The sequence below is a fragment of the Acanthochromis polyacanthus genome, chromosome 13 (assembly GCF_021347895.1).
Source record: "Acanthochromis polyacanthus isolate Apoly-LR-REF ecotype Palm Island chromosome 13, KAUST_Apoly_ChrSc, whole genome shotgun sequence".
NCBI lineage: Eukaryota > Metazoa > Chordata > Actinopteri > Pomacentridae > Acanthochromis > Acanthochromis polyacanthus.
In genome coordinates this window covers 4,581,948-4,609,676 of record NC_067125.1, presented here as the reverse complement: position 1 = coordinate 4,609,676, position 27,729 = coordinate 4,581,948, and the positions used below count along the sequence as shown (strand labels likewise).

General features: G+C 36.3%; 4 protein-coding genes across 4 annotated transcripts; all 4 read right to left on the bottom strand.

The window, feature by feature from the left end:
• Window positions 1-219: 219 nt before the first annotated feature.
• Window positions 220-21,006, bottom strand: LOC127536865 (nuclear factor 7, brain-like). The gene is given in 3 exon segments (XM_051958236.1): window positions 220-395; window positions 398-2,671; window positions 17,746-21,006. Coding segments are annotated over 2 exon segments (1,443 nt in total). The 5' UTR covers window positions 1,665-2,671; window positions 17,746-21,006.
• On the bottom strand, window positions 8,335-27,729 carry LOC127536747 (nuclear factor 7, brain-like). The gene is made up of 2 exons (XM_051957966.1): window positions 27,586-27,729; window positions 8,335-11,549 (listed from the first exon to the last, which is right to left on the bottom strand). The coding sequence occupies exon 2, from the start codon at window positions 10,707-10,709 to the stop codon at window positions 9,264-9,266; it is 1,446 nt and encodes a 481-aa protein (XP_051813926.1). The 5' UTR covers window positions 10,710-11,549; window positions 27,586-27,729; the 3' UTR covers window positions 8,335-9,263.
• On the bottom strand, window positions 14,692-16,791 carry LOC127536748 (nuclear factor 7, brain-like). Its single transcript, XM_051957967.1, has one exon. It carries the CDS (start codon window positions 16,734-16,736, stop codon window positions 15,291-15,293), a length of 1,446 nt encoding a protein of 481 aa, XP_051813927.1. The 5' UTR covers window positions 16,737-16,791; the 3' UTR covers window positions 14,692-15,290.
• Window positions 25,304-26,749, bottom strand: LOC127536864 (nuclear factor 7, brain-like). Its single transcript, XM_051958235.1, has one exon. The coding sequence runs from the start codon at window positions 26,747-26,749 to the stop codon at window positions 25,304-25,306; it is 1,446 nt and encodes a 481-aa protein (XP_051814195.1).

Below are 27,729 nucleotides of genomic sequence, written 5' to 3'. Positions count from 1 at the left end.
TTTCTGCACGTTTTAACAGCTTTGAACAGTTTTGTTGATGAAAATCATTTTGGTTGTTGAACAGATTTCAGTGATAAAAACTATGAAGTGACATCAGATGTGTTTTAAAGACAGAATGAAGAATGTGAAGATCTAGAATGAAGGTTTGACTGTAAAGTGTGATGAAGAGTGAAATAAAGCTGGAGTTATTTTAGGGTTTTAAGATGAGAGTTTGGACCATTAAAGAACTTTCCTGATCATCAGAGAAATCTCAGAGGGACAGATTTTAATATCAGTAGTTTTGGCAAATCCAGATTTTCCAATACCGAAATATGGGAAGAGTTTCTCAGTGAAAGTGTCTCTGTGAGTGTAGATCTGAGTCATGTCTTCAGAGTCGGAGAAGGAAACCTCCCCCTGTCATAGTCCAGCTGGACTCTGATCCTCTGGAGATTCTTCTTCTCTCTGACATTCTGACCAACAACATCAGTGTATTTTCCATCGCGATGCCATAAACACCAGATTCCATCTTCTGGTGAAGCATATATCTCTCCCTTCCTGTCAACTGACTCTTTAACCAAACCTATAATCCAGTCAGTATGATCTCCCACCTCCACCTCCCAGCTGTGTTTCCCTGAACTGAAGCCCTCAGAGCCCAGAACTGTTGGATACTTCATGTTTCTCTCTGGATTATCAGGAAGTTTCTGATCTGTGTCTCCATCTCTCACACTGGTCAGATCATCAGACAGATAGAGCCAGCGGCTTGCAGTGTTTGGGTCCAGAATGACAGGACTGAAGTGGACCTTCTCCTTCATCTTCTCCCAGACTCTGAAGGACAGGTTGCCCAGATGTTTGGCCACATCTGTCAGAGCTCCTGAGAGCAGCTGTGGGTCTGACAGTGAGCTCTGGGCTCTGGCTCTGGTCTGAGCGTCTTTATAACCTCTGAGGAACGACATGTTGTGTTTCTGCAGCTCTTCTTCTACAGCAGAGATGCTGTCTGACAGAGAGGAGATCTGCTCCTGGATCCTCTCCATCTCTCTGCTGATGGTCTTCCTCTTCTGCTCCTCTTCCTCCCTCAGAGCTGCCAGTCTGGACTCCTCTTCCTCCTTCAGGAACTGCTGGAGTTTGTTGAACTCTGCTCTGATCTGCCTCTCTGTGGACAACAGCTGATTCTTGTTGTGTTCTCTCATTTCTCCGTACGTTTCCTCCACTCGTTTGTATTTGTCCTTCTTGTCCTGCAGAGACTTTAAGTCAGATTTCAGCTTTTCCTTCAGGTCACTGACTGCTTGTTCTATAGGAACCACTGTGTGACTCTGGTGGAGAGAAAACTCACAGACAGGACAAATAGCTCTGTCTTCATCTTTACAGAACAATCGAGTTTCTTCTGGATGTTTACTACACACCACCTCCACTTTCTGCTCCACTTTTTCTGCTTCAGATGATCCAGTTTTCTGTCTCCCAGCAAAGGAGTCGGCCAGTTCCTTCAGTGTAAAGTTCACTACTAGATGATCTTTAGAGGATTTTCTTTTACAGATGGGACAGTTTTTGTTTTTAGCTTGTTCCCAGAATTCCTGCAGGCAGCTTGAACAGAAACTGTGGTTGCAGCTCAGAGACACAGGATCTCTGAAAGTCTCTGAACATACGTGGCAACTCAGGTAACTTTCAACTACAGCAATTTTCTCAGCCATTTCCACTGATTTCCAGATTTCTTTTCAACGACAAGACTCACCAAAACTCAGTCCCTTTGACTTCCAGTCCTCCAGTCAGTGTTCTTCAGTACAGATCCCACAGTTTCAGGTAACGACGTCTCCGCTCTGATCAGAAACGTAAACTTTAAGTTCTGTTTCCTGGTCTTGTGGGTGACTTGATTTCAGTAAAACTGCAGTTAATCGTGTCTCCTTTAGATGCTGGTGTTTGAATGAATTCTCCGTCAGCAGTCAGACTCAAACTCCGGTGTTGTAGAACTGCAGTTTAGTCTTTCTAGTTCATGTTTTCAGCTCAGATATTCCGTAATGGTGTTTCACCTCCATTCAACAATGACAAAGTGAACTTTCAGTTTCATTTCTCTTCCTTGTCAGTAAATGATCAACAGCTGATGTCTCATTTTCTCACCAGCAGATGGAGCCGTTTCATTTATCAACTATTTCTAAAACTCGACCCAGGAAGTACAGTAGAATTTTTAAATTGTGTTAAAAAACACAAAAAATACACAAATCAAAATGCATTGATGTTAGAAGCAAATGTCTGATCATAGAAATTCAGAGGTTAGAACTTAAATTGGCAGTGATACATGATCAACAAACTTTTCCATGTAAAAAATCATCAGACTGTTTCCTGTAGACTCTAGTTTACTCCTACATCACTTCATTTCCTGTTAAACTTTATTGTTATTAGTTTTAGTATTCAGTTTACATCTTCTAATTGTGTCATTTTATTTTTCTTGTTTATTTTAATTCTTATTTTTTCAGACACTTCCAGAAACTTGTATTTTGTACTTAATATTCTTATTTCTATTTTACTCCTAACCTCTGTGTAATTATGTTTATTCCACTGACCTTTGTTTATTGTTTATTGTTAATTGTACTCTGGAAAAGTAATTTCCTCCTTGATGAATAAAGTAGATCTTTATTAATTCAGGCGTTTTCGACCGCAACAATCTGGAAAAACACCCATAAAATGCTGGAGGGACTGATACCTGCAGACAGAACTTTTTATTTTATTTTATTATTTTTAAATTAATAATACACAATAAACTTGTACAATTTAACAACCATGGCTTTGGAAAGAAAAACATGAAAAGCTCTTAAAATGGGAACAAAGTCAAGAGGTAATAAAATAAAGTAGGTAAACAATAATTAGACAAAAAATAAACAATAGTGCAACAAATTGTGCAAGGGTATGAGTCCAGAACAATAAATTCAGTTTGTAGTTCAAAGGGAGTCATCTTGTTGTTGACTTGAGTCCAGTGGGGCATCACCTATAAGAAAAGAGTTTCATGGCTTTAGGACCTTTCATACATTTCAATGATTTTAAATACAATTTAAGTTCACTTTTGAAAAAGGAAAAGCTGGGTGAGCATTTCTGACATTTGCTTTTGTGAATACAGAATTTAGCGATACATAAAATCACATTAATACAGAGTTCTTCTTTTTTGTTATTTAACAGAATACCAAATGTTATATCATCTCTTGGAAAACAGGATGGTGATGAAGGAAATGTTTCTTTTATCGGTTTCTGTAAGTCTTCCCACAATGTTTGTACTGTCCCACAGTGAAAGAAAAGATGGTCTGTTGTTTCTACATCAGCGTTACAAAATGTACAACTGTTTTCTTGTATATTAAAACGAATTCTAAGTAGCTCTTTAGAAGGATAGATGTTCATAATTTTGAAGTGTTTCCTTGACCTTAGGAGCAGCTGGAAAGGATAAATACATTGTTCTCAATATTGAAATGGTCTTTTTATCAAATTTGGAAAGAATATCATTTTTATTTTGTACCTCAGGAAATAATTCATCTGCAAAACATTTTCTAATAACAGAGTTACTCCATTTTTTATCTATAATAGATATTCCATGAATCGTGGGAGAGGTGAGATTAACTTGTGTTTTTTGATGAGCAAGGTCATTTTTGGATAAAAAGATCAATTCTTTGGGAAGAGCATTGCGTAAACGCATAAAATCTAAGAAAGGGGGGGTGAAGTTGTGTTTTGCACAGAAATGTTCATAATCTAGTAAATTTCCTTCATCGTCCATCAGATGTAATATTGACCAGATATTCTTTTTATACCAGTCATCATAATAAAAGGATTTGTTACGATGAAGAACATAACGCTTGTTCCAAATTACTGTTAAATGTGGAGAGAAGTTGTGAACATAGAACATTTTCCAGTACAGTAAGATTTGCTTGTGGAACTCTGATAAGGATATAGGAAGCTCATTAATTTCAAAGTCACAAACAAGCAAAAGATTTAGACCACCCAGTTTTTTAAAAATGTAGTTAGGGATACAGTACCATAGGGAGTTCTGATTTTTGAGCCCAGATTTAAGCCAATTTATCTTTAATGTACCATTAAGGCATTCTAAATCAATCATTTTTAGGACACCTTCATTTGTATCTTTGACCATTTGGCTTTTTTTCAGATAATGTGGTTTATTACGCCAGATGAAATTAAAATTAATTTGGTTTATTGATTTAATTAAATTTGAAGAAACAGCATTTGAGTAAAGAGGGTAAATGCACCTTGACAAGCTCTCCATCTTTGTTAGATATATACGACCTGATATTGATCAGTCTCTTTGGAGCCACATGTTGAGTTTGGTTTTACATTCCTTGAGTTTTGTCTCAATGTTGATAGTTTGACTTTTTTTTGTCTTTACTGAGTTGGATACCAAGATATTTGATCTCTGATTTCAAAGCTATGCCACATATTTCTTTTGTAGTGGTGTCATGAAGAGAAAGAATTTCACACTTCTTAAGGTTTAAACGTAATCCTGAAGCTTTAGAGAACTTTCAGATTTTTCAATGACTTTTGGGAACTGTTCCTTATTTTTTAACCCCCGCCGGCCGTATTCACGAAGGGGGATATTGGCGTGGGCACGTCCGTCCGTATGTCCGTCCACATTTCGTTTCTGCAGCATATCTCAGAAACTACTTGAGGGACTTCATTCATATTGCACCCAGGCCATCTCTATATAGGATAGATCTGCCTTTTTTGGTGTATGACCTTGACCTGATAGTTTTTATTGTAGTGAAGATGTATCATTTTGTAGGTCTATCGTCCAGTATATATTATTATTTCTTGCACTTGGAGGCACTATATATAAGGCGGGGGATGTTTTAAGTGGAGCGTGTTTATTAGAAATAATGTTGTGTCATCAGCTCATTGGCTGATCACAATTTCTGTACCCAGTACATTAAGTTTTTGAATATCATCGCTTTGTTTAATATAAATGGATAAGATCTCAGTAACCAGAAGAAATAAGTAGAGAAAAATTGGTCAACCTTGTGGGATCCCAACATCAACCTTAAAGCTTGGAGTAGAACCATTTGGAAGAAGAACACAGCTCTTTATGTTTTCATACAGGCCACAAACCAAATTTCTAAATTTAAGACCAAAACCAAAACGTTCAAGTGCAGGAAGAATAAATGGATGTTCCACCGAATGGAAGGCTTTGTAAAAGTCCAAAAAGAAAACAAACCATCGTCTTGGATTAGATTACAATATTCAATTAAGTCCATAACCAGCCTTATATTATTATGTATTGATCTTCCTTTCATAAAACCAGATTGTGTTTCAGAAATGACACTTGAAAGTCCTGATTGTAGCCTTGATGCAAAAATATAAGTTAGAAGTTTGTAATCAGAGTTCCTGAGCGTAATGGGTCTTCTATTATCTATAATTCTAGGATCTTTATTGGGTTTTGGAATAGAAACTATAACACCATGTCTCATTGTAGTTGGGAGAGAGCAAGTTTCGAAAATTTCTAGAAAAACATTGAACAGCGATTCTCTAATTTCCATCCAGAAGTTTCTGTAAAAGTTTGCTGTGAGGCCGTCTGAACCAGGAGATTTGTTAAGTGCTGATCGGTTGATTACAGCATCAAGTTCAGCAACTGTGAGGGTCCATCACAGGTGTCTCTGTATTTCTCATCAATTTTTGGAATATGCTGAGCAACATTCTGTAGAAACGTTTCACAATCAGATTTAGAGAATTTTGAACAATAGAGATTGCTGTAAAATTTGTAGGTTTCAATTGATATTAATTTATTATCACTAATTTCTTTGTTGTTGATTAATAAAGATTTCACAGTTTTTTTCCTGCCTGTTTTTTTCTAATCCACAGAAATAAGCTGAATTCTTCTCACCTTCTTCTATCCACTTTGCACGAGATCTAATAAATGCTCCTTGAGCTTTGTGAGTGTAGATTTCATCTAAATTCGACTGTAATTTTAATATTGTTTGTTTGCTGCAAAGACTGTTTAGTTGATTTATAATGTTTAATTCTTTTTGATCAAGTTCTTTTTTGTGTTTTTTGCTGAAAGAAATAGAAGCTTCACACATTTTGAATTTGAGGAATTCCCATTTTTTAGCTGGAGTGGAAAGTTCTTCAGAAGATTCAATTTCACTTATAAGTGATTTTATCATTTGACAATATTCATCATTTTTGAGCAAACTTGAATTAAATTTCCAAAATTTGTTTGAAAAGATTTTAGTTTTTGACTCAACATGTAGAGAGATGACCCTGTGATCAGTTAAAGGAGCTGCTGAAAGAGTAGACTTGATGTTGTAACATAGGAAGTTATTTGAAATCAACCAGTTATCAATTCTCGATTTCAAATTGTAGTTTGAACCAAACCAGGAAAATTGAGTTCCTCCAGGATTAAGATACCTCCATACATCGGTGAGACTTAAACCACTACAAAAATGATTAAATATGATATTAGGATGGCTAGAAGTATATCTAGACGGGAATCTATCTAAGAAATCATCATTAACTGAGTTAAGATCTCCTCCAATTATTACATTTTCAGTAGCGTGTGATACTTTAAGATCTTGTAGGTGGAAAGTTAATTCATCAAGTAAACGCCTGTTGTCACTGATGTTATTATAACCGTATATATTCACCACAATGATTTTCACATTGTCAAGAACTGCAATAAGAATCAGCCAACGACCATTTTCATCTGCCACATTATATATTATCTGACCAGGGAAGTTTTTGAGGAGAATAGCTACACCTGCTGATTTAGAAGTGCCGTGACTGAAAAAAGTTTTGTCACCCCATTGTTGAGTCCAAAATTTACTGTCTTCTCCCTGAAATAATGCTGAACAGGAAGTGTGTCTTCATGTATAAGCAATATAAGCAGCTGAAACCATGGCTGCAAATTTGTACTCTAAAACTGCGGCATAGCAATGACAGTCTCAAATACACAGATTCAGAGGAGAGAAGATGAAGCCTTGAAGCCCAACAACACCAAAGCTACCGTCCAGCATGGAGGTGGCAGCATCATGCTGTGGGGCTGTGCTGCTGCCGCTGGAACTGCTGCTTTACACAAAGTAAGTAGAAGAAGTCCTGATCAGAGAGTCAACATTTAAAGTTACTGTTTAACCACAACAACCTGAATGAGAGGAGCTGCCAGAATCTATGAAACAACATCAGCTTCCTGGAGGAGGAGCTTCATGACGTCATCATGGAGAACTTACAGGAGCTCTCAGGCTGCACAGAGACAACAAAACAACATTCAGAATAAATAAGAGGAGAAAAGCCTCATATCAGAGAGAGGATTCACCATGAATGTTTCTTTAGAAAGGACTGAACTGATGAAGGATCCATCAACAGCATCACGGTTAAAGATGAACAATTAAAGAACTACCAATAAGAAAGTGTAGAGACTGGATGCTTTTCATCAACCTGTCAGAGAACAAGAAGATAGAAAAGAGTCAGAAAGAGGAATGAAAAGATTCAGTGTGAAATGAGCAGACTGTGATCAAACCTCTGCCTCCATCTGGTGGTGACTTTCTGCAGATGTTTCACCCTCCTGTTGTCTTCATTCACCAAAAAATATTGTTCCTTGTCAGAAAAAAAATGCAAAACTCAGCAGAAAATTCCCCAAATTTATAAAAATTTGCAAAATCTTCAGGAAAAAATTCCAAAAATTCCTTCAATGTTTTGTTTTTTAAAGAAAATGACCAAATGTGGCAGAAATAAAAATTTATAAAAGTAAATATTTTCAAAAAATGAATAAAAATCTTCCAAAAAATCCTTGAAAACATCTAAAGTGATTCCATATATATCAGTAAAAGTTCTGGTATTTTCTTTAAGAACATTCAGAAAAATTGTGTTGATTATTTTTCCAAATGTTCTTAAAGAAACATTTTTTTAGCATTTCTTTTTTTACACCAAAAAATGTTCAAAAATTTCCCCAAAATGTTGAAAATGTGGAAGTTTTCTCTGTGAAAATGTATTTTTTTCCCACATTTTCAAACTTTAAAACGCAGGACGACACGAGGGTTAAAGTTGTTTCAGGATCATGAACATCTTTGATTCATAAATTCGTCTCCTGCTGATGTGATTCAGTTTCATGAGGATTAATCTTCTTCTAAGAAGCGACACAACTGACTGCACACACTCAACACATCAGTTAAAGTCCAATAAAGCAGCGCCGGTCAGATTACAAAACCATCAGAGGATTTATTGAACAACAGGAGAAAATATTCTGCAGAAAAAAGTCAGATTATTCTAAAAACAGGAGTTTACATCTTGAATAAATTGTTACTAAAGAAAAGAAGTAAATCCTTGAAGGCTCAAGTCTGTAAAAAATGATTTCCAGGTGAAAAGAAACCAACAAAACTTTACATCGTTCATTTCAGACACAAGCAGAGACAGTTGGATTAACCCTCCTGTTGTCTTCATTTAACGGCACCAAAAAATATTGTTTCCTCGTCTGAAAAAAATCCAAAAATTCAGCAAAAAAATCCCACAAATTTCAGAAAATTTGCAAAACCTTCAGGAAGAAAATTACAATAATTCCTTAAAAGTTTTATTTTTAAAAATCCGCCAAATTCGATGAAAAACTCTTGTAAATATTTTCAAAAAATGAGAAAAAATCTTACAAAAAGCTCTAAAAATATCTAAAGTGATTACAGATATATCAGTAAAATTTCTAATATTTTCTTTAAGAACATTCACATGAGAAACATTTTTAACATTTCTCTTTTTTCACCAAAAATGTTCAAAGATTTCCCAGAAATGTAGAAAATGTGTAGATCAGAAAACATTTTAAAAACTAAAATAACCGAACAATAAATGAAGAAATCTCACAAAGAAAAAACACGACTGATGAGGATAAAAGAAAAAGTCAAACAAAGTCTTTGATCCAGATGTTGAGTCCAGATGCTGCTGACCAGGATCAGAATCTACATTTAGATCATCAGCCTCACTTTGTACACATTGAAACATTTCCACCTTTAAACTGATGATGTGATCCAGTCTCAGAGTTTAGTGGATCTTTTTCTTCTTCTTCTCGTCTCATTTAAACACACGCTGAATTCAAAGTACAGAAAATGTCATTTCTGCACGTTTTAACAGCTTTGAACAGTTTTGTTGATGAAAATCATTTTGGTTGTTGAACAGATTTCAGTGATAAAAACTATGAAGTGACATCAGATGTGTTTTAAAGACAGAATGAAGAATGTGAAGATCTAGAATGAAGGTTTGACTGTAAAGTGTGATGAAGAGTGAAATAAAGCTGGAGTTATTTTAGGGTTTTAAGATGAGAGTTTGGACCATTAAAGAACTTTCCTGATCATCAGAGAAATCTCAGAGGGACAGATTTTAATATCAGTAGTTTTGGCAAATCCAGACCTTCCCATGCTAAAATATGGGAAGAGTTTCTCAGTGAAAGTGTCTCTGTGAGTGCAGATCTGAGTCATGTCTTCAGAGTCGGAGAAGGAAACCTCCCCCCTGTCATAGTCCAGCTGGACTCTGATCCTCTGGAGATTCTTCTTCACTCTGACAGTCTGATCAACAACATTAATGTATTCTTCACCTTGATATGCTAAACACCAGATTCCATATTCTGGTAAATCCTTTATCTTTCCCTTCCTGTCAACTGACTCTTTAGCCAAACCTACATTCCAGTCAGGATGATCTCCCACCTCCACCTCCCAGCTGTGTTTCCCTGAACTGAAGCCCTCAGAGCCCAGAACATTTGCATACTTCATGTTTCTCTCTGGATTATCAGGAAGTTTCTGCTTTGTGTCTTCATATCTCACACTGGTCAGATCATCAGACAGACAGAGACGGGGGTATGCTGTGTTTGGGTCCAGAATGACAGGACTGAAGTGGACCTTCTCCTTCATCTTCTCCCAGACTCTGAAGGACAGGTTGCCCAGATGTTTGGCCACATCTGTCAGAGCTCCTGAGAGCAGCTGTGGGTCTGACAGTGAGCTCTGGGCTCTGGCTCTGGTCTGAGCGTCTTTATAACCTCTGAGGAACGACATGTTGTGTTTCTGCAGCTCTTCTTCTACAGCAGAGATGCTGTCTGACAGAGAGCAGATCTGCTCCTGGATCCTCTCCATCTCTCTGCTGATGGTCTTCCTCTTCTGCTCCTCTTCCTCCCTCAGAGCTGCCAGTCTGGACTCCTCTTCCTCCTTCAGGAACTGCTGGAGTTTGTTGAACTCTGCTCTGATCTGCCTCTCTGTGGACAACAGCTGATTCTTGTTGTGTTCTCTCATTTCTCCGTACGTTTCCTCCACTCGTTTGTATTTGTCCTTCTTGTCCTGCAGAGACTTTAAGTCAGATTTCAGCTTTTCCTTCAGGTCACTGACTGCTTGTTCTATAGGAACCACTGTGTGACTCTGGTGGAGAGAAAACTCACAGACAGGACAAATAGCTCTGCCTTCATCTTTACAGAACAATCGAGCTTCTTCTGGATGTTTACTACACACCACCTCCACTTTCTGCTCCACTTTTTCTGCTTCAGATGATCCAGTTTTCTGTCTCCCAGCAAAGGAAACGGCCAGTTCCTTCAGTATAAAGTTCACTGCTGGATGATCTTTAGAGGATTTTCTTTTACAGATGGGACAGTTTTTGTTTTTAGCTTGTTCCCAGAATTCCTGCAGGCAGCTTGAACAGAAACTGTGGTTGCAGCTCAGAGACACAGGATCTCTGAAAGTCTCTGAACATACGTGGCAACTCAGGAAACTTTCAACAACAGCAATTTTCTCAGCCATTTCCACTGATTTCCAGATTTCTTTCCAACAACAAGACTCACCAAAACTCAGTCCCTTTGACTTCCAGTCCTCCAGTCAGTGTTCTTCAGTACAGATCCCACAGTTTCAGGTAACGACGTCTCCGCTCTGATCAGAAACGTAAACTTTAAGTTCTCTTTCCTGGTCTTGTGGGTGGACTTGATTTCAATAAAACTGCAGTTAATCGTGTCTCCTTTAGATGCTGGTGTTTGAATGAATTCTCCGTCAGCAGTCAGACTCAAACTCCGGTGTTGTAGAACTGCAGTTTAGTCTTTCTAGTTCATGTTTTCAGCTCAGATATTCCGTAATGGTGTTTCACCTCCATTCAACAATGACAAAGTGAACTTTGGATTTCATTTCTCTTCCTTGTCAGTAAATGATCAACAGCTGATGTCTCATTTTCTCACCAGCAGATGGAGCCGTTTCATTTATCAACTATTTCTAATAACTCTACCCAGGAAGGACTGTAGAATTTTTAAATTGTGTTAAAAACACAAAAAAATATACAAATCAAAATGCATTGATGTTAGAAGCAAATGTCTGATCATAGAAATTCAGAGGTTAGAACTTAAATTGGCAGTGATACATGATCAACAAACTTTTCTATGTAAAAAATCATCAGACTGTTTCCTGTAGACTCTAGTTTACTCCTACATCACTTCATTTCCTGTTAAACTTTATTGTTATTAGTTTTAGTATTCAGTTTACATCTTCTACTTGTGTCATTTTATTTTTCTTGTTTATTTTAATTCTTATTTTTTCAGACACTTCCAGAAACTTGTATTTTGTACTTAATATTCTTATTTCTATTTTACTCCTAACCTCTGTGTAATTATGTTTATTCCACTGACCTTTGTTTATTGTTTATTGTTTATTGTACTCTGGAAAAGTAATTTCCTCCTTGATGAATAAAGTAGATCTTTATTAATTCAGGCGTTTTCGACCGCAACAATCTGGAAAAAACACCCATAAAATGCTGGAGGGACTGATACCTGCAGACAGAACTTTTTATTTTATTTTATTATTTTTTAAATTAATAATACACAATAAACTTGTACAATTTAACAACCATGGCTTTGGAAAGAAAAATATGAAAAGCTCTTAAAATGGGAACAAAGTCAAGAGGTAATAAAATAAAGTAGGTAAACAATAATTAGACAAAAAAATAAACAATAGTGCAACAAATTGTGCAAGGGTATGAGTCCAGAACAATAAATTCAGTTTGTAGTTCAAAGGGAGTCATCTTGTTGTTGACTTGAGTCCAGTGGGGCATCACCTATAAGAAAAGAGTTTCATGGCTTTAGGACCTTTCATACATTTCAATGATTTTAAATACAATTTAAGTTCACTTTTGAAAAAGGAAAAGCTGGGTGAGCATTTCTGATATTTGCTTTTGTGAATACAGAATTTAGCGATACATAAAATCACATTAATACAGAGTTCTTCTTTTTTGTTATTTAACAGAATACCAAATGTTATATCATCTCTTGGAAAACAGGATGGTGATGAAGGAAATGTTTCTTTTATCGGTTTCTGTAAATCTTCCCAGAATGTTTGTACTGTCCCACAGTGAAAGAAAAGATGGTCTGTTGTTTCTACATCAGCGTTACAAAATGTACAACTGTTTTCTTGTATATTAAAACGAATTCTAAGTAGCTCTTTAGAAGGATGTTGTTCATAATTTTGAAGTGTTTCCTTGACCTTAGGAGCAACTGGAAAGGATAAATACATTGTTCTCAATATTGAAATGGTCTTTTTATCAAATTTGGAAAGAATATCATTTTTATTTTGTACCTCAGGAAATAATTCATCTGCAAAACATTTTCTAATAAGAGAGTTACTCCATTTTTTTATCTATAATAGATATTCCATGAATCGTGGGAGAGGTGAGATTAACTTGTGTTTTTTGATGAGCAAGGTCATTTTTGGATAAAAAGATCAATTCTTTGGGAAGAGCATTGCGTAAACGCATAAAATCTAAGAAAGGGGGGGTGAAGTTGTGTTTTGCACAGAAATGTTCATAATCTAGTAAATTTCCTTCATCGTCCATCAGATGTAATATTGACCAGATATTCTTTTTATACCAGTCATCATAATAAAAGGATTTGTTACGATGAAGAACATAACGCTTGTTCCAAATTACTGTTAAATGTGGAGAGAAGTTGTGAACATAGAACATTTTCCAGTACAGTAAGATTTGCTTGTGGAACTCTGATAAGGATATAGGAAGCTCATTAATTTCAAAGTCACAAACAAGCAAAAGATTTAGACCACCCAGTTTTTTAAAAATGTAGTTAGGGATGCAGTACCATAGGGAGTTCTGATTTTTGAGCCCAGATTTAAGCCAATTTATCTTTAATGTACCATTAAGGCATTCTAAATCAATCATTTTTAGGACACCTTCATTTGTATCTTTGACCATTTGGCTTTTTTTCAGATAATGTGGTTTATTACGCCAGATGAAATTAAAATTAATTTGGTTTATTGATTTAATTAAATTTGAAGAAACAGCATTTGAGTAAAGAGGGTAAATGCACCTTGACAAGCTCTCCATCTTTGTTAGATATATACGACCTGATATTGATCAGTCTCTTTGGAGCCACATGTTGAGTTTGGTTTTACATTCCTTGAGTTTTGTCTCAATGTTGATAGTTTGACTTTTTTTTGTCTTTACTGAGTTGGATACCAAGATATTTGATCTCTGATTTCACAGCTATGCCACATATTTCTTTTGTAGTGGTGTCATGAAGAGAAAGAATTTCACACTTCTTAAGGTTTAAACGTAATCCTGAAGCTTTAGAGAACTTTCAGATTTTTCAATGACTTTTGGGAACTGTTCCTTATTTTTTAACCCCCGCCGGCCGTATTCACGAAGGGGGATATTGGCGTGGGCACGTCCGTCCGTATGTCCGTCCACATTTCGTTTCTGCAGCATATCTCAGAAACTACTTGAGGGACTTCATTCATATTGCACCCAGGCCATCTCTATATAGTATAGATCTGCCTTTTTTGGTGTATGACCTTGACCTGATTGTTTTTATTGTAGTGAAGATGTATCATTTTGTAGGTTATTGTCCAGTACATATTATTACATTTTTTTAGCATTTCTTTTTTTACACCAAAAAATGTTCAAAAATTTCCCCAAAATGTTGAAAATGTGGAAGTTTTCTCTGTGAAAATGTATTTTTTTCCCACATTTTCAAACTTTAAAACGCAGGACGACACGAGGGTTAAAGTTGTTTCAGGATCATGAACATCTTTGATTCATAAATTCGTCTCCTGCTGATGTGATTCAGTTTCATGAGGATTAATCTTCTTCTAAGAAGCGACACAACTGACTGCACACACTCAACACATCAGTTAAAGTCCAATAAAGCCGCGCCGGTCAGATTACAAAACCATCAGAGGATTTATTGAACAACAGGAGAAAATATTGTGGAGAAAAAAGTCAGATTATTCTAAAAACAGGAGTTTACATCTTGAATAAATTGTTACTAAAGAAAAGAAGTAAATCCTTGAAGGCTCAAGTCTGTAAAAAATGATTTCCAGGTGAAAAGAAACCAACAAAACTTTACATCGTTCATTTCAGACACAAGCAGAGACAGTTGGATTAACCCTCCTGTTGTCTTCATTTAACGGCACCAAAAATATTGTTTCCTCGTCTGAAAAAAATCCAAAAATTCAGCAAAAAAATTCCTTAAATTTCAGAAAATTTGCAAAACTTTCAGGAAGAAAATTACAATAATTCCTTAAAAGATTTATTTTTTAAAAATCCCAGAATTTGCAAAGACAATTCTTGTAAATATTTTCAAAAAATCAGTAGAAATCTTACAAAAATTCCTAAAAATATCTAAAGTGATTAAACGTATATCAGTAAAACTTCTAATATTTTCTTTAAGAACATTCACAAAAAAATCAACCAAAATTCTCTGGATTTTGGTTGATTTTTATCTGAATGTTCTTAAAGAAACATTTTTAACATTTCTCTTTTTTTCACCAAAAAATGTTCAAAGATTTCCCAGAAATGTAGAAAATGTGTAGATCAGAAAACATTTTAAAAACTAAAATAACCGAACAATAAATGAAGAAATCTCACAAAGAAAAAACACGACTGATGAGGATAAAAGAAAAAGTCAAACAAAGACTTTGATCCAGATGTTGAGTCCAGATGCTGCTGACCAGGATCAGAATCTACATTTAGATAATCAGCCTCACTTTGTACACATTGAAACATTTCCACCTTTAAACTGATGATGTGATCCAGTCTCAGAGTTTAGTGGATCTTTTTCTTCTTCTTCTCGTCTCATTTAAACACACGCTGAATTCAAAGTAGAGAAAATGTCATTTCTGCACGTTTTAACAGCTTTGAACAGTTTTGTTGATGAAAATCATTTTGGTTGTTGAACAGATTTCAGTGATAAAAACTATGAAGTGACATCAGATGTGTTTTAAAGACAGAATGAAGAATGTGAAGATCTAGAATGAAGGTTTGACTGTAAAGTGTGATGAAGAGTGAAATAAAGCTGGAGTTATTTTAGGGTTTTAAGATGAGAGTTTGGACCATTAAAGAACTTTCCTGATCATCAGAGAAATCTCAGAGGGACAGATTTTAATATCAGTAGTTTTGGCAAATCCAGACTCTCCAATACTGAAATATGCAAAGAGTTTCTCAGTGAAAGTGTCTCTGTGAGTGCAGATCTGAGTCATGTCTTCAGAGTCGTAGAAGGAAACCTCCCCCCTGTCATAGTCCAGCTGGACTCTGATCCTCTGGAGATTCTTCTTCTCTCTGACAGTCTGACCATCACCATTAGTGTATTTTCCATCACGATGCCATAAACACCAGATTCCATATTCTGGTGAAGCCTTTATCTCTCCCTTCCTGTCAACTGACTCTTTAGCCAAACCTACAACCCAGTCAGGATGATCTCCCACCTCCACCTCCCAGCTGTGTTTCCCTGAACTGAAGCCCTCAGAGCCCAGAACCTCAGCATACTTCATGTTTCTCTCTGGATTATCAGGAAGTTTCTGCTTTGTGTCTCCATATTTCACACTGGTCAGATCATCAGACAGATAGAGCCAGCGGCTTGCAGTGTTTGGGTCCAGAATGACAGGACTGAAGTGGACCTTCTCCTTCATCTTCTCCCAGACTCTGAAGGACAGGTTGCCCAGATGTTTGGCCACATCTGTCAGAGCTCCTGAGAGCAGCTGTGGGTCTGACAGTGAGCTCTGGGCTCTGGCTCTGGTCTGAGCGTCTTTATAACCTCTGAGGAACGACATGTTGTGTTTCTGCAGCTCTTCTTCTACAGCAGAGATGCTGTCTGACAGAGAGGAGATCTGCTCCTGGATCCTCTCCATCTCTCTGCTGATGGTCTTCCTCTTCTGCTCCTCTTCCTCCCTCAGAGCTGCCAGTCTGGACTCCTCTTCCTCCTTCAGGAACTGCTGGAGTTTGTTGAACTCTGCTCTGATCTGCCTCTCTGTGGACAACAGCTGATTCTTGTTGTGTTCTCTCATTTCTCCGTACGTTTCCTCCACTCGTTTGTATTTGTCCTTCTTGTCCTGCAGAGACTTTAAGTCAGATTTCAGCTTTTCCTTCAGGTCACTGACTGCTTGTTCTATAGGAACCACTGTGTGACTCTGGTGGAGAGAAAACTCACAGACAGGACAAATAGCTCTGCCTTCATCTTTACAGAACAATCGAGTTTCTTCTGGATGTTTACTACACTCCACCTCCACTTTCTGCTCCACTTTTTCTGCTTCAGATGATCCAGTTTTCTGTCTCCCAGCAAAGGAGTCGGCCAGTTCCTTCAGTGTAAAGTTCACTACTAGATGATCTTTAGAGGATTTTCTTTTACAGATGGGACAGTTTTTGTTTTTAGCTTGTTCCCAGAATTCCTGCAGGCAGCTTGAACAGAAACTGTGGTTGCAGCTCAGAGACACAGGATCTCTGAAAGTCTCTGAACATACGTGGCAACTCAGGAAACTTTCAACAACAGCAATTTTCTCATCCATTTCCACTGATTTCCAGATTTCTTTTCAACAACAAGACTCACCAAAACTCAGTCCCTTTGACTTCCAGTCCTCCAGTCAGTGTTCTTCAGTTCAGATCCCACAGTTTCAGGTAACGACGTCTCCGCTCTGATCAGAAACGTAAACTTTAAGTTCTCTTTCCTGGTCTTGTGGGTGGACTTGATTTCAGTAAAACTGCAGTTAATCGTGTCTCCTTTAGATGCTGGTGTTTGAATGAATTCTCCGTCAGCAGTCAGACTCAAACTCCGGTGTTGTAGAACTGCAGTTTAGTCTTTCTAGTTCATGTTTTCAGCTCAGATATTCCGTAATGGTGTTTCACCTCCATTCAACAATGACAAAGTGAACTTTCAGTTTCATTTCTCTTCCTTGTCAGTAAATGATCAACAGCTGATGTCTCATTTTCTCACCAGCAGATGGAGCCGTTTCATTTATCAACTATTTCTAAAAACTCGACCCAGGAAGTACAGCAGAATTTTTAAATTGTGTTAAAAACACAAAAAATACACAAATCAAAATGCATTGATGTTAGAAGCAAATGTCTGATCATAGAAATTCAGAGGTTAGAACTTAAATTGGCAGTGATACATGATCAACAAACTTTTCCATGTAAAAATCATCAGACTGTTTCCTGTAGACTCTAGTTTACTCCTACATCACTTCATTTCCTGTTAAACTTTATTGTTATTAGTTTTAGTATTCAGTTTACATCTTCTAATTGTGTCATTTTATTTTTCTTGTTTATTTTAATTCTTATTTTTTTCAGACACTTCCAGAAACTTGTATTTTGTACTTAATATTCTTATTTCTATTTTACTCCTAACCTCTGTGTAATTATGTTTATTCCACTGACCTTTGTTTATTGTTTATTGTTAATTGTACTCTGGAAAAGTAATTTCCTCCTTGATGAATAAAGTAGATCTTTATTAATTCAGGCGTTTTCGACCGCAACAATCTGGAAAAAACACCCATAAAATGCTGGAGGGACTGATACCTGCAGACAGAACTTTTTATTTTATTTTATTATTTTTTAAATTAATAATACACAATAAACTTGTACAATTTAACAACCATGGCTTTGGAAAGAAAAATATGAAAAGCTCTTAAAATGGGAACAAAGTCAAGAGGTAATAAAATAAAGTAGGTAAACAATAATTAGACAAAAAAATAAACAATAGTGCAACAAATTGTGCAAGGGTATGAGTCCAGAACAATAAATTCAGTTTGTAGTTCAAAGGGAGTCATCTTGTTGTTGACTTGAGTCCAGTGGGGCATCACCTATAAGAAAAGAGTTTCATGGCTTTAGGACCTTTCATACATTTCAATGATTTTAAATACAATTTAAGTTCACTTTTGAAAAAGGAAAAGCTGGGTGAGCATTTCTGACATTTGCTTTTGTGAATACAGAATTTAGCGATACATAAAATCACATTAATACAGAGTTCTTCTTTTTTGTTATTTAACAGAATACCAAATGTTATATCATCTCTTGGAAAACAGGATGGTGATGAAGGAAATGTTTCTTTTATCGGTTTCTGTAAGTCTTCCCACAATGTTTGTACTGTCCCACAGTGAAAGAAAAGATGGTCTGTTGTTTCTACATCAGCGTTACAAAATGTACAACTGTTTTCTTGTATATTAAAACGAATTCTAAGTAGCTCTTTAGAAGGATAGATGTTCATAATTTTGAAGTGTTTCCTTGACCTTAGGAGCAACTGGAAAGGATAAATACATTGTTCTCAATATTGAAATGGTCTTTTTATCAAATTTGGAAAGAATATCATTTTTATTTTGTACCTCAGGAAATAATTCATCTGCAAAACATTTTCTAATAACAGAGTTACTCCATTTTTTATCTATAATAGATATTCCATGAATCGTGGGAGAGGTGAGATTAACTTGTGTTTTTTGATGAGCAAGGTCATTTTTGGATAAAAAGATCAATTCTTTGGGAAGAGCATTGCGTAAACGCATAAAATCTAAGAAAGGGGGGGTGAAGTTGTGTTTTGCACAGAAATGTTCATAATCTAGTAAATTTCCTTCATCGTCCATCAGATGTAATATTGACCAGATATTCTTTTTATACCAGTCATCATAATAAAAGGATTTGTTACGATGAAGAACATAACGCTTGTTCCAAATTACTGTTAAATGTGGAGAGAAGTTGTGAACATAGAACATTTTCCAGTACAGTAAGATTTGCTTGTGGAACTCTGATAAGGATATAGGAAGCTCATTAATTTCAAAGTCACAAACAAGCAAAAGATTTAGACCACCCAGTTTTTTAAAAATGTAGTTAGGGATACAGTACCATAGGGAGTTCTGATTTTTGAGCCCAGATTTAAGCCAATTTATCTTTAATGTACCATTAAGGCGTTCTAAATCAATCATTTTTAGGACACCTTCATTTGTATCTTTGACCATTTGGCTTTTTTTCAGATAATGTGGTTTATTACGCCAGATGAAATTAAAATTAATTTGGTTTATTGATTTAATTAAATTTGAAGAAACAGCATTTGAGTAAAGAGGGTAAATGCACCTTGACAAGCTCTCCATCTTTGTTAGATATATACGACCTGATATTGATCAGTCTCTTTGGAGCCACATGTTGAGTTTGGTTTTACATTCCTTGAGTTTTGTCTCAATGTTGATAGTTTGACTTTTTTTTGTTTTTACTGAGTTGGATACCAAGATATTTGATCTCTGATTTCACAGCTATGCCACATATTTCTTTTGTAGTGGTGTCATGAAGAGAAAGAATTTCACACTTCTTAAGGTTTAAACGTAATCCTGAAGCTTTAGAGAACTTTCAGATTTTTTCAATGACTTTTGGGAACTGTTCCTTATTTTTTAACCCCCGCCGGCCGTATTCACGAAGGGGGATATTGGCGTGGGCACGTCCGTCCGTATGTCCGTCCACATTTCGTTTCTGCAGCATATCTCAGAAACTACTTGAGGGACTTCATTCATATTGCACCCAGGCCATCTCTATATAGTATAGATCTGCCTTTTTTGGTGTATGATCTTGACCTGATAGTTTTTATTGTAGTGAAGATGTATCATTTTGTAGGTCTATCGTCCAGTATGTATTATTATTTCTTGCACTTGGAGGCACTATATATCAGGCGGGGGATGTTTTAAGTGGAGCGTGTTTATTAGAAATAATGTTGTGTCATCAGCTCATTGGCTGATCACAATTTCTGTACCCAGTACATTAAGTTTTTGAATATCATCGCTTTGTTTAATATAAATGGATAAGATCTCAGTAACCAGAAGAAATAAGTAGAGAAAAATTGGTCAACCTTGTGGGATCCCAACATCAACCTTAAAGCTTGGAGTAGAACCATTTGGAAGAAGAACACAGCTCTTTATGTTTTCATACAGGCCACAAACCAAATTTCTAAATTTAAGACCAAAACCAAAACGTTCAAGTGCAGGAAGAATAAATGGATGTTCCACCGAATGGAAGGCTTTGTAAAAGTCCAAAAAGAAAATAAACCATCGTCTTGGATTAGATTACAATATTCAATTAAGTCCATAACCAGCCTTATATTATTATGTATTGATCTTCCTTTCATAAAACCAGATTGTGTTTCACAAATGACACTTGAAAGTCCTGATTGTAGCCTTGATGCAAAAATATAAGTTAGAAGTTTGTAATCAGAGTTCCTGAGCGTAATGGGTCTTCTATTACCTATAATTCTAGGATCTTTATTGGGTTTTGGAATAGAAACTATAACACCATGTCTCATTGTAGTTGGGAGAGAGCAAGTTTCGAAAATTTCTAGAAAAACATTGAACAGCGATTCTCTAATTTCCATCCAGAAGTTTCTGTAAAAGTTTGCTGTGAGGCCGTCTGAACCAGGAGATTTGTTAAGTGCTGATCGGTTGATTACAGCATCAAGTTCAGCAACTGTGAGGGTCCATCACAGGTGTCTCTGTATTTCTCATCAATTTTTGGAATATGCTGAGCAACATTCTGTAGAAACGTTTCACAATCAGATTTAGAGAATTTTGAACAATAGAGATTGCTGTAAAATTTGTAGGTTTCAATTGATATTAATTTATTATCACTAATTTCTTTGTTGTTGATTAATAAAGATTTCACAGTTTTTTTCCTGCCTGTTTTTTTCTAATCCACAGAAATAAGCTGAATTCTTCTCACCTTCTTCTATCCACTTTGCACGAGATCTAATAAATGCTCCTTGAGCTTTGTGAGTGTAGATTTCATCTAAATTCGACTGTAATTTTAATATTGTTTGTTTGCTGCAAAGACTGTTTAGTTGATTTATAATGTTTAATTCTTTTTGATCAAGTTCTTTTTTGTGTTTTTTGCTGAAAGAAATAGAAGCTTCACACATTTTGAATTTGAGGAATTCCCATTTTTTAGCTGGAGTGGAAAGTTCTTCAGAAGATTCAATTTCACTTATAAGTGATTTTATCATTTGACAATATTCATCATTTTTGAGCAAACTTGAATTAAATTTCCAAAATTTGTTTGAAAAGATTTTAGTTTTTGACTCAACATGTAGAGAGATGACCCTGTGATCAGTTAAAGGAGCTGCTGAAAGAGTAGACTTGATGTTGTAACATAGGAAGTTATTTGAAATCAACCAGTTATCAATTCTCGATTTCAAATTGTAGTTTGAACCAAACCAGGAAAATTGAGTTCCTCCAGGATTAAGATACCTCCATACATCGGTGAGACTTAAACCACTACAAAAATGATTAAATATGATATTAGGATGGCTAGAAGTATATCTAGACGGGAATCTATCTAAGAAATCCTCATTAACTGAGTTAAGATCTCCTCCAATTATTACATTTTCAGTAGCGTGTGATACTTTAAGATCTTGTAGGTGGAAAGTTAATTCATCAAGTAAACGCCTGGTGGTGTCCTTTTATTAATCTGTCTGTCAAAGCTGGACAGGGCAAATGAAAATAAATATAAAAATGACAGTAGGACTGAGCTCATAAATCTGATGGAACAAAATAACTTCATAGATATATGGAGGAGTCTAAACCCGAATAAAAAAACATTTTCATGAAAGCAAGTGGTGGAAGGGATTTTAAAACAAACTAGAATCGACTTCTGCTTGGTTTCTCCAGAAATAGTCCAAAGAGTGAGCAGAGTCCAGTATAATGAAAACACCTGGTCTGATCACTCCTCTATGGAGGTGGATCTGAATCACACAGAGACAAACGTACACATGCATGACACACGCCTGTGCTCAGTGTAAGGTCAGGGAATGAACAGTTTTAGAGGAGTACTGCGCTCGAAATGCTTTTCTTGTTCATTTATGTGACAAGCTGTGAGTGTGTTTGAATCTGTGTGTGCCAGGAAGTGAAATTATCTTTTTAATCCACTGACATATGTCCAAATGTGATTCATTCAGTAGTAAATGATCATTTAGTGCCTTAAATCTACCAACCACTTCATGTTAAACCAGAATCTTGGCTGCTGCTGATTTCCCACCGTGGTATTCCAGCTTTTGTGTAAATGAGTTGGAGGGTTAAAGAGTTAATTTAGGAATAAATATTGTCAATTAAAATGTTGAAACGTTCTAAAAGCTGAAAAAATGCTACTTTTTAGCAACTGTCACTGTCTCCTGCAGTTTCATTGCAACAAATATGCTTAAAACATCACAAATTTTTAGAAAAGCTGCTGTGAATTCATTAGTTTTCAGCTGCAACAATCTGGAAAAACGTCCATGAAATCCTGGAGGGGCTGGTTTCTACACCACACTGTCCCAGTCTGAGTGGTGGAACATGAACACTTTTAAAAAATAAAAAAGTGTTTAGTTACTACATGCAATTATTTTGTCAAATGTACCACAGAAACTGATTAATTTAATCTTTTACAGATAAACTGGTCATATGATTGCATTGTGTGGTTTGTTCTTTCACTGAATATACATTTTTTTAAGATATAAAAATTTCCCAAAGTTGGAAACAGTGTCATAAACTACGTCTTTCATTTTCATTACATATTATATCAAACAGCTTCCATCAAACGTGCTGCAAAGTTCCTTAAACAGCAGAAAACTCTAGAAGAAGCACCTTAAAGCTCAGCTGAAGTTTGCTGCTGATCACCTGGACAAACTTTCTGTGTTTGTTTTTGTCCACATCGTCCAGAAACATGTTTGGAGGAGAGAAGATGAAGCCTTGAAGCCCAACAACACCAAAGCTACCGTCCAGCATGGAGGTGGCAGCATCATGCTGTGGGGCTGTGCTGCTGCCGCTGGAACTGCTGCTTTACACAAAGTAAGTAGAAGAAGTCCTGATCAGAGAGTCAACATTTAAAGTTACTGTTTAACCACAACAACCTGAATGAGAGGAGCTGCCAGAATCTATGAAACAACATCAGCTTCCTGGAGGAGGAGCTTCATGACGTCATCATGGAGAACTTACAGGAGCTCTCAGGCTGCACAGAGACAACAAAACAACATTCAGAATAAATAAGAGGAGAAAAGCCTCATATCAGAGAGAGGATTCAACATGAATGTTTCTTTAGAAAGGACTGAACTGATGAAGGATCCATCAACAGCATCACGGTTAAAGATGGAAAATGAAAGAACTACCAATAAGAAAGTGTAGAGACTGGATGCTTTTCATCAACCTGTCAGAGAACAAGAAGATAGAAAAGAGTCAGAAAGAGGAATGAAAAGATTCAGTGTGAAATGAGCAGACTGTGATCAAACCTCTGCCTCCATCTGGTGGTGACTTTCTGCAGATGTTTCACCCTCCTGTTGTCTTCATTCACCAAAAATATTGTTCCTTGTCTGAAAAAAAATCCAAAACTCAGCAGAAAATTCCCCAAATTTATAAAAATTTGCAAAATCTTCAGGAAGAAAATTCCAAAAATTCCTTCAATGTTTTGTTTTTTAAAGAAAATCACCAAATGTGGCAGAAATAAAAATTTATAAAAGTAAATATTTTCAAAAAATGAATAAAAATCTTCCCAAAAAAATCCTTGAAAACATCTAAAGTGATTCCATATATATCAGTAAAAGTTCTGATATTTTCTTTAAGAACATTCAGAAAAATTGTGTTGATTATTTTTCCAAATGTTCTTAAAGAAACTTTTTTTTAGCATTTCTTTTTTTACACCAAAAAATGTTCAAAAATTTCCCCAAAATGTTGAAAATGTGGAAGTTTTCTCTGTGAAAATGTATTTTTTCCCACATTTTCAAACTTTAAAACGCAGGACGACACGAGGGTTAAAGTTGTTTCAGGATCATGAACATCTTTGATTCATAAATTCGTCTCCTGCTGATGTGATTCAGTTTCATGAGGATTAATCTTCTTCTAAGAAGCGACACAACTGACTGCACACACTCAACACATCAGTTAAAGTCCAATAAAGCAGCGCCGGTCAGATTACAAAACCATCAGAGGATTTATTGAACAACAGGAGAAAATATTCTGCAGAAAAAAGTCAGATTATTCTAAAAACAGGAGTTTACATCTTGAATAAATTGTTACTAAAGAAAAGAAGTAAATCCTTGAAGGCTCAAGTCTGTAAAAAATGATTTCCAGGTGAAAAGAAACCAACAAAACTTTACATCGTTCATTTCAGACACAAGCAGAGACAGTTGGATTAACCCTCCTGTTGTCTTCATTTAACGGCACCAAAAATATTGTTTCCTCGTCTGAAAAAAATCCAAAAATTCAGCAAAAAAATCCCACAAATTTCAGAAAATTTGCAAAACCTTCAGGAAGAAAATTACAATAATTCCTTAAAAGATTTATTTTTAAAAATCCCAGAATTTGCAAAGACAATTCTTGTAAATATTTTCAAAAAATCAGTAGAAATCTTACAAAAATTCCTAAAAATATCTAAAGTGATTAAACATATATCAGTAAAATTTCTTAATATTTTCTTTAAGAACATTCACAAAAAAATCAACCAAAATTCTCTGGATTTTGGTTGATTTTTATCTGAATGTTCTTAAAGAAACATTTTTAACATTTCTCTTTTTTCACCAAAAAATGTTCAAAGATTTCCCTAAAATGTAGAAAATGTGGAGATCAGAAAACATTTTAAAAACTAAAATAACCGAACAATAAATGAAGAAATCTCACAAAGAAAAAACACGACTGATGAGGATAAAAGAAAAAGTCAAACAAAGTCTTTGATCCAGATGTTGAGTCCAGATGCTGCTGACCAGGATCAGAATCTACATTTAGATAATCAGCCTCACTTTGTACACATTGAAACATTTCCACCTTTAAACTGATGATGTGATCCAGTCTCAGAGTTTAGTGGATCTTTTTCTTCTTCTTCTCGTCTCATTTAAACACACGCTGAATTCAAAGTACAGAAAATGTCATTTCTGCACGTTTTAACAGCTTTGAACAGTTTTGTTGATGAAAATCATTTTGGTTGTTGAACAGATTTCAGTGATAAAAACTATGAAGTGACATCAGATGTGTTTTAAAGACAGAATGAAGAATGTGAAGATCTAGAATGAAGGTTTGACTGTAAAGTGTGATGAAGAGTGAAATAAAGCTGGAGTTATTTTAGGGTTTTAAGATGAGAGTTTGGACCATTAAAGAACTTTCCTGATCATCAGAGAAATCTCAGAGGGACAGATTTTAATATCAGTAGTTTTGGCAAATCCAGATTTTCCAATACTGAAATATGGGAAGAGTTTCTCAGTGAAAGTGTCTCTGTGAGTGTAGATCTGAGTCATGTCTTCAGAGTCGGAGAAGGAAACCTCCCCCCTGTCATAGTCCAGCTGGACTCTGATCCTCTGGAGATTCTTCTTCACTCTGACAGTCTGACCAACAACATTAGTGTATTTTCCACCTTTATACAGTAAACACCAGATTCCATATTCTGGTGAAGCATATATCTCTCCCTTCCTGTCAACTGACTCTTTAGCCAAACCTATATTCCACTCAGGATGATCTCCCACCTCCACCTCCCAGCTGTGTTTCCCTGAACTGAAGCCCTCAGAGCCCAGAACATTTGCATACTTCATGTTTCTCTCTGGATTATCAGGAAGTTTCTGATCTGTGTCTCCATTTCTCACACTGGTCAGATCATCAGACAGATAGAGCCAGCGGTTTGCAGTGTTTGGGTCCAGAATGACAGGACTGAAGTGGACCTTCTCCTTCATCTTCTCCCAGACTCTGAAGGACAGGTTGCCCAGATGTTTGGCCACATCTGTCAGAGCTCCTGAGAGCAGCTGTGGGTCTGACAGTGAGCTCTGGGCTCTGGCTCTGGTCTGAGCGTCTTTATAACCTCTGAGGAACGACATGTTGTGTTTCTGCAGCTCTTCTTCTACAGCAGAGATGCTGTCTGACAGAGAGGAGATCTGCTCCTGGATCCTCTCCATCTCTCTGCTGATGGTCTTCCTCTTCTGCTCCTCTTCCTCCCTCAGAGCTGCCAGTCTGGACTCCTCTTCCTCCTTCAGGAACTGCTGGAGTTTGTTGAACTCTGCTCTGATCTGCCTCTCTGTGGACAACAGCTGATTCTTGTTGTGTTCTCTCATTTCTCCGTACGTTTCCTCCACTCGTTTGTATTTGTCCTTCTTGTCCTGCAGAGACTTTAAGTCAGATTTCAGCTTTTCCTTCAGGTCACTGACTGCTTGTTCTATAGGAACCACTGTGTGACTCTGGTGGAGAGAAAACTCACAGACAGGACAAATAGCTCTGCCTTCATCTTTACAGAACAATCGAGCTTCTTCTGGATGTTTACTACACACCACCTCCACTTTCTGCTCCACTTTTTCTGCTTCAGATGATCCAGTTTTCTGTCTCCCAGCAAAGGAGTCGGCCAGTTCCTTCAGTGTAAAGTTCACTACTAGATGATCTTTAGAGGATTTTCTTTTACAGATGGGACAGTTTTTGTTTTTAGCTTGTTCCCAGAATTCCTGCAGGCAGCTTGAACAGAAACTGTGGTTGCAGCTCAGAGACACAGGATCTCTGAAAGTCTCTGAACATACGTGGCAACTCAGGAAACTTTCAACAACAGCAATTTTCTCAGCCATTTCCACTGATTTCCAGATTTCTTTTCAACAACAAGACTCACCAAAACTCAGTCCCTTTGACTTCCAGTCCTCCAGTCAGTGTTCTTCAGTACAGATCCCACAGTTTCAGGTAACGACGTCTCCGCTCTGATCAGAAACGTAAACTTTAAGTTCTGTTTCCTGGTCTTGTGGGTGACTTGATTTCAATAAAACTGCAGTTAATCGTGTCTCCTTTAGATGCTGGTGTTTGAATGAATTCTCCGTCAGCAGTCAGACTCAAACTCCGGTGTTGTAGAACTGCAGTTTAGTCTTTCTAGTTCATGTTTTCAGCTCAGATATTCCGTAATGGTGTTTCACCTCCATTCAACAATGACAAAGTGAACTTTCAGTTTCATTTCTCTTCCTTGTCAGTAAATGATCAACAGCTGATGTCTCATTTTCTCACCAGCAGATGGAGCCGTTTCATTTATCAACTTGTTCTAATAACTCTACCCAGGAAGGACTGTAGAATTTTTAAATTGTGTTAAAAACACAAAAAATACACAAAACAAAATGCATTGATGTTAGAAGCAAATGTCTGATCATAGAAATTCAGAGGTTAGAACTTAAATTGGCAGTGATACATGATCAACAAACTTTTCTATGTAAAAAATCATCAGACTGTTTCCTGTAGACTCTAGTTTACTCCTACATCACTTCATTTCCTGTTAAACTTTATTGTTATTAGTTTTAGTATTCAGTTTACATCTTCTAATTGTGTCATTTTATTTTTCTTGTTTATTTTAATTCTTATTTTTTCAGACACTTCCAGAAACTTGTATTTTGTACTTAATATTCTTATTTCTATTTTACCTAACCTCTGTGTATTTATGTTTATTCCACTGACCTTTGTTTATTGTTTATTGTTTATTGTACTCTGGAAAAGTAATTTCCTCCTTGATGAATAAAGTAGATCTTTATTAATTCAGGCGTTTTCGACCGCAACAATCTGGAAAAACACC

Bases quoted from the DNA above. Each gene is read 5' to 3' on its own strand.
- LOC127536747 (XM_051957966.1), bottom strand. From the start codon at position 10,709: ATGGCTGAGAAAATTGCTGTTGTTGAAAGTTTCCTGAGTTGCCACGTA.
- LOC127536748 (XM_051957967.1), bottom strand. From the start codon at position 16,736: ATGGATGAGAAAATTGCTGTTGTTGAAAGTTTCCTGAGTTGCCACGTA.
- LOC127536864 (XM_051958235.1), bottom strand. From the start codon at position 26,749: ATGGCTGAGAAAATTGCTGTTGTTGAAAGTTTCCTGAGTTGCCACGTA.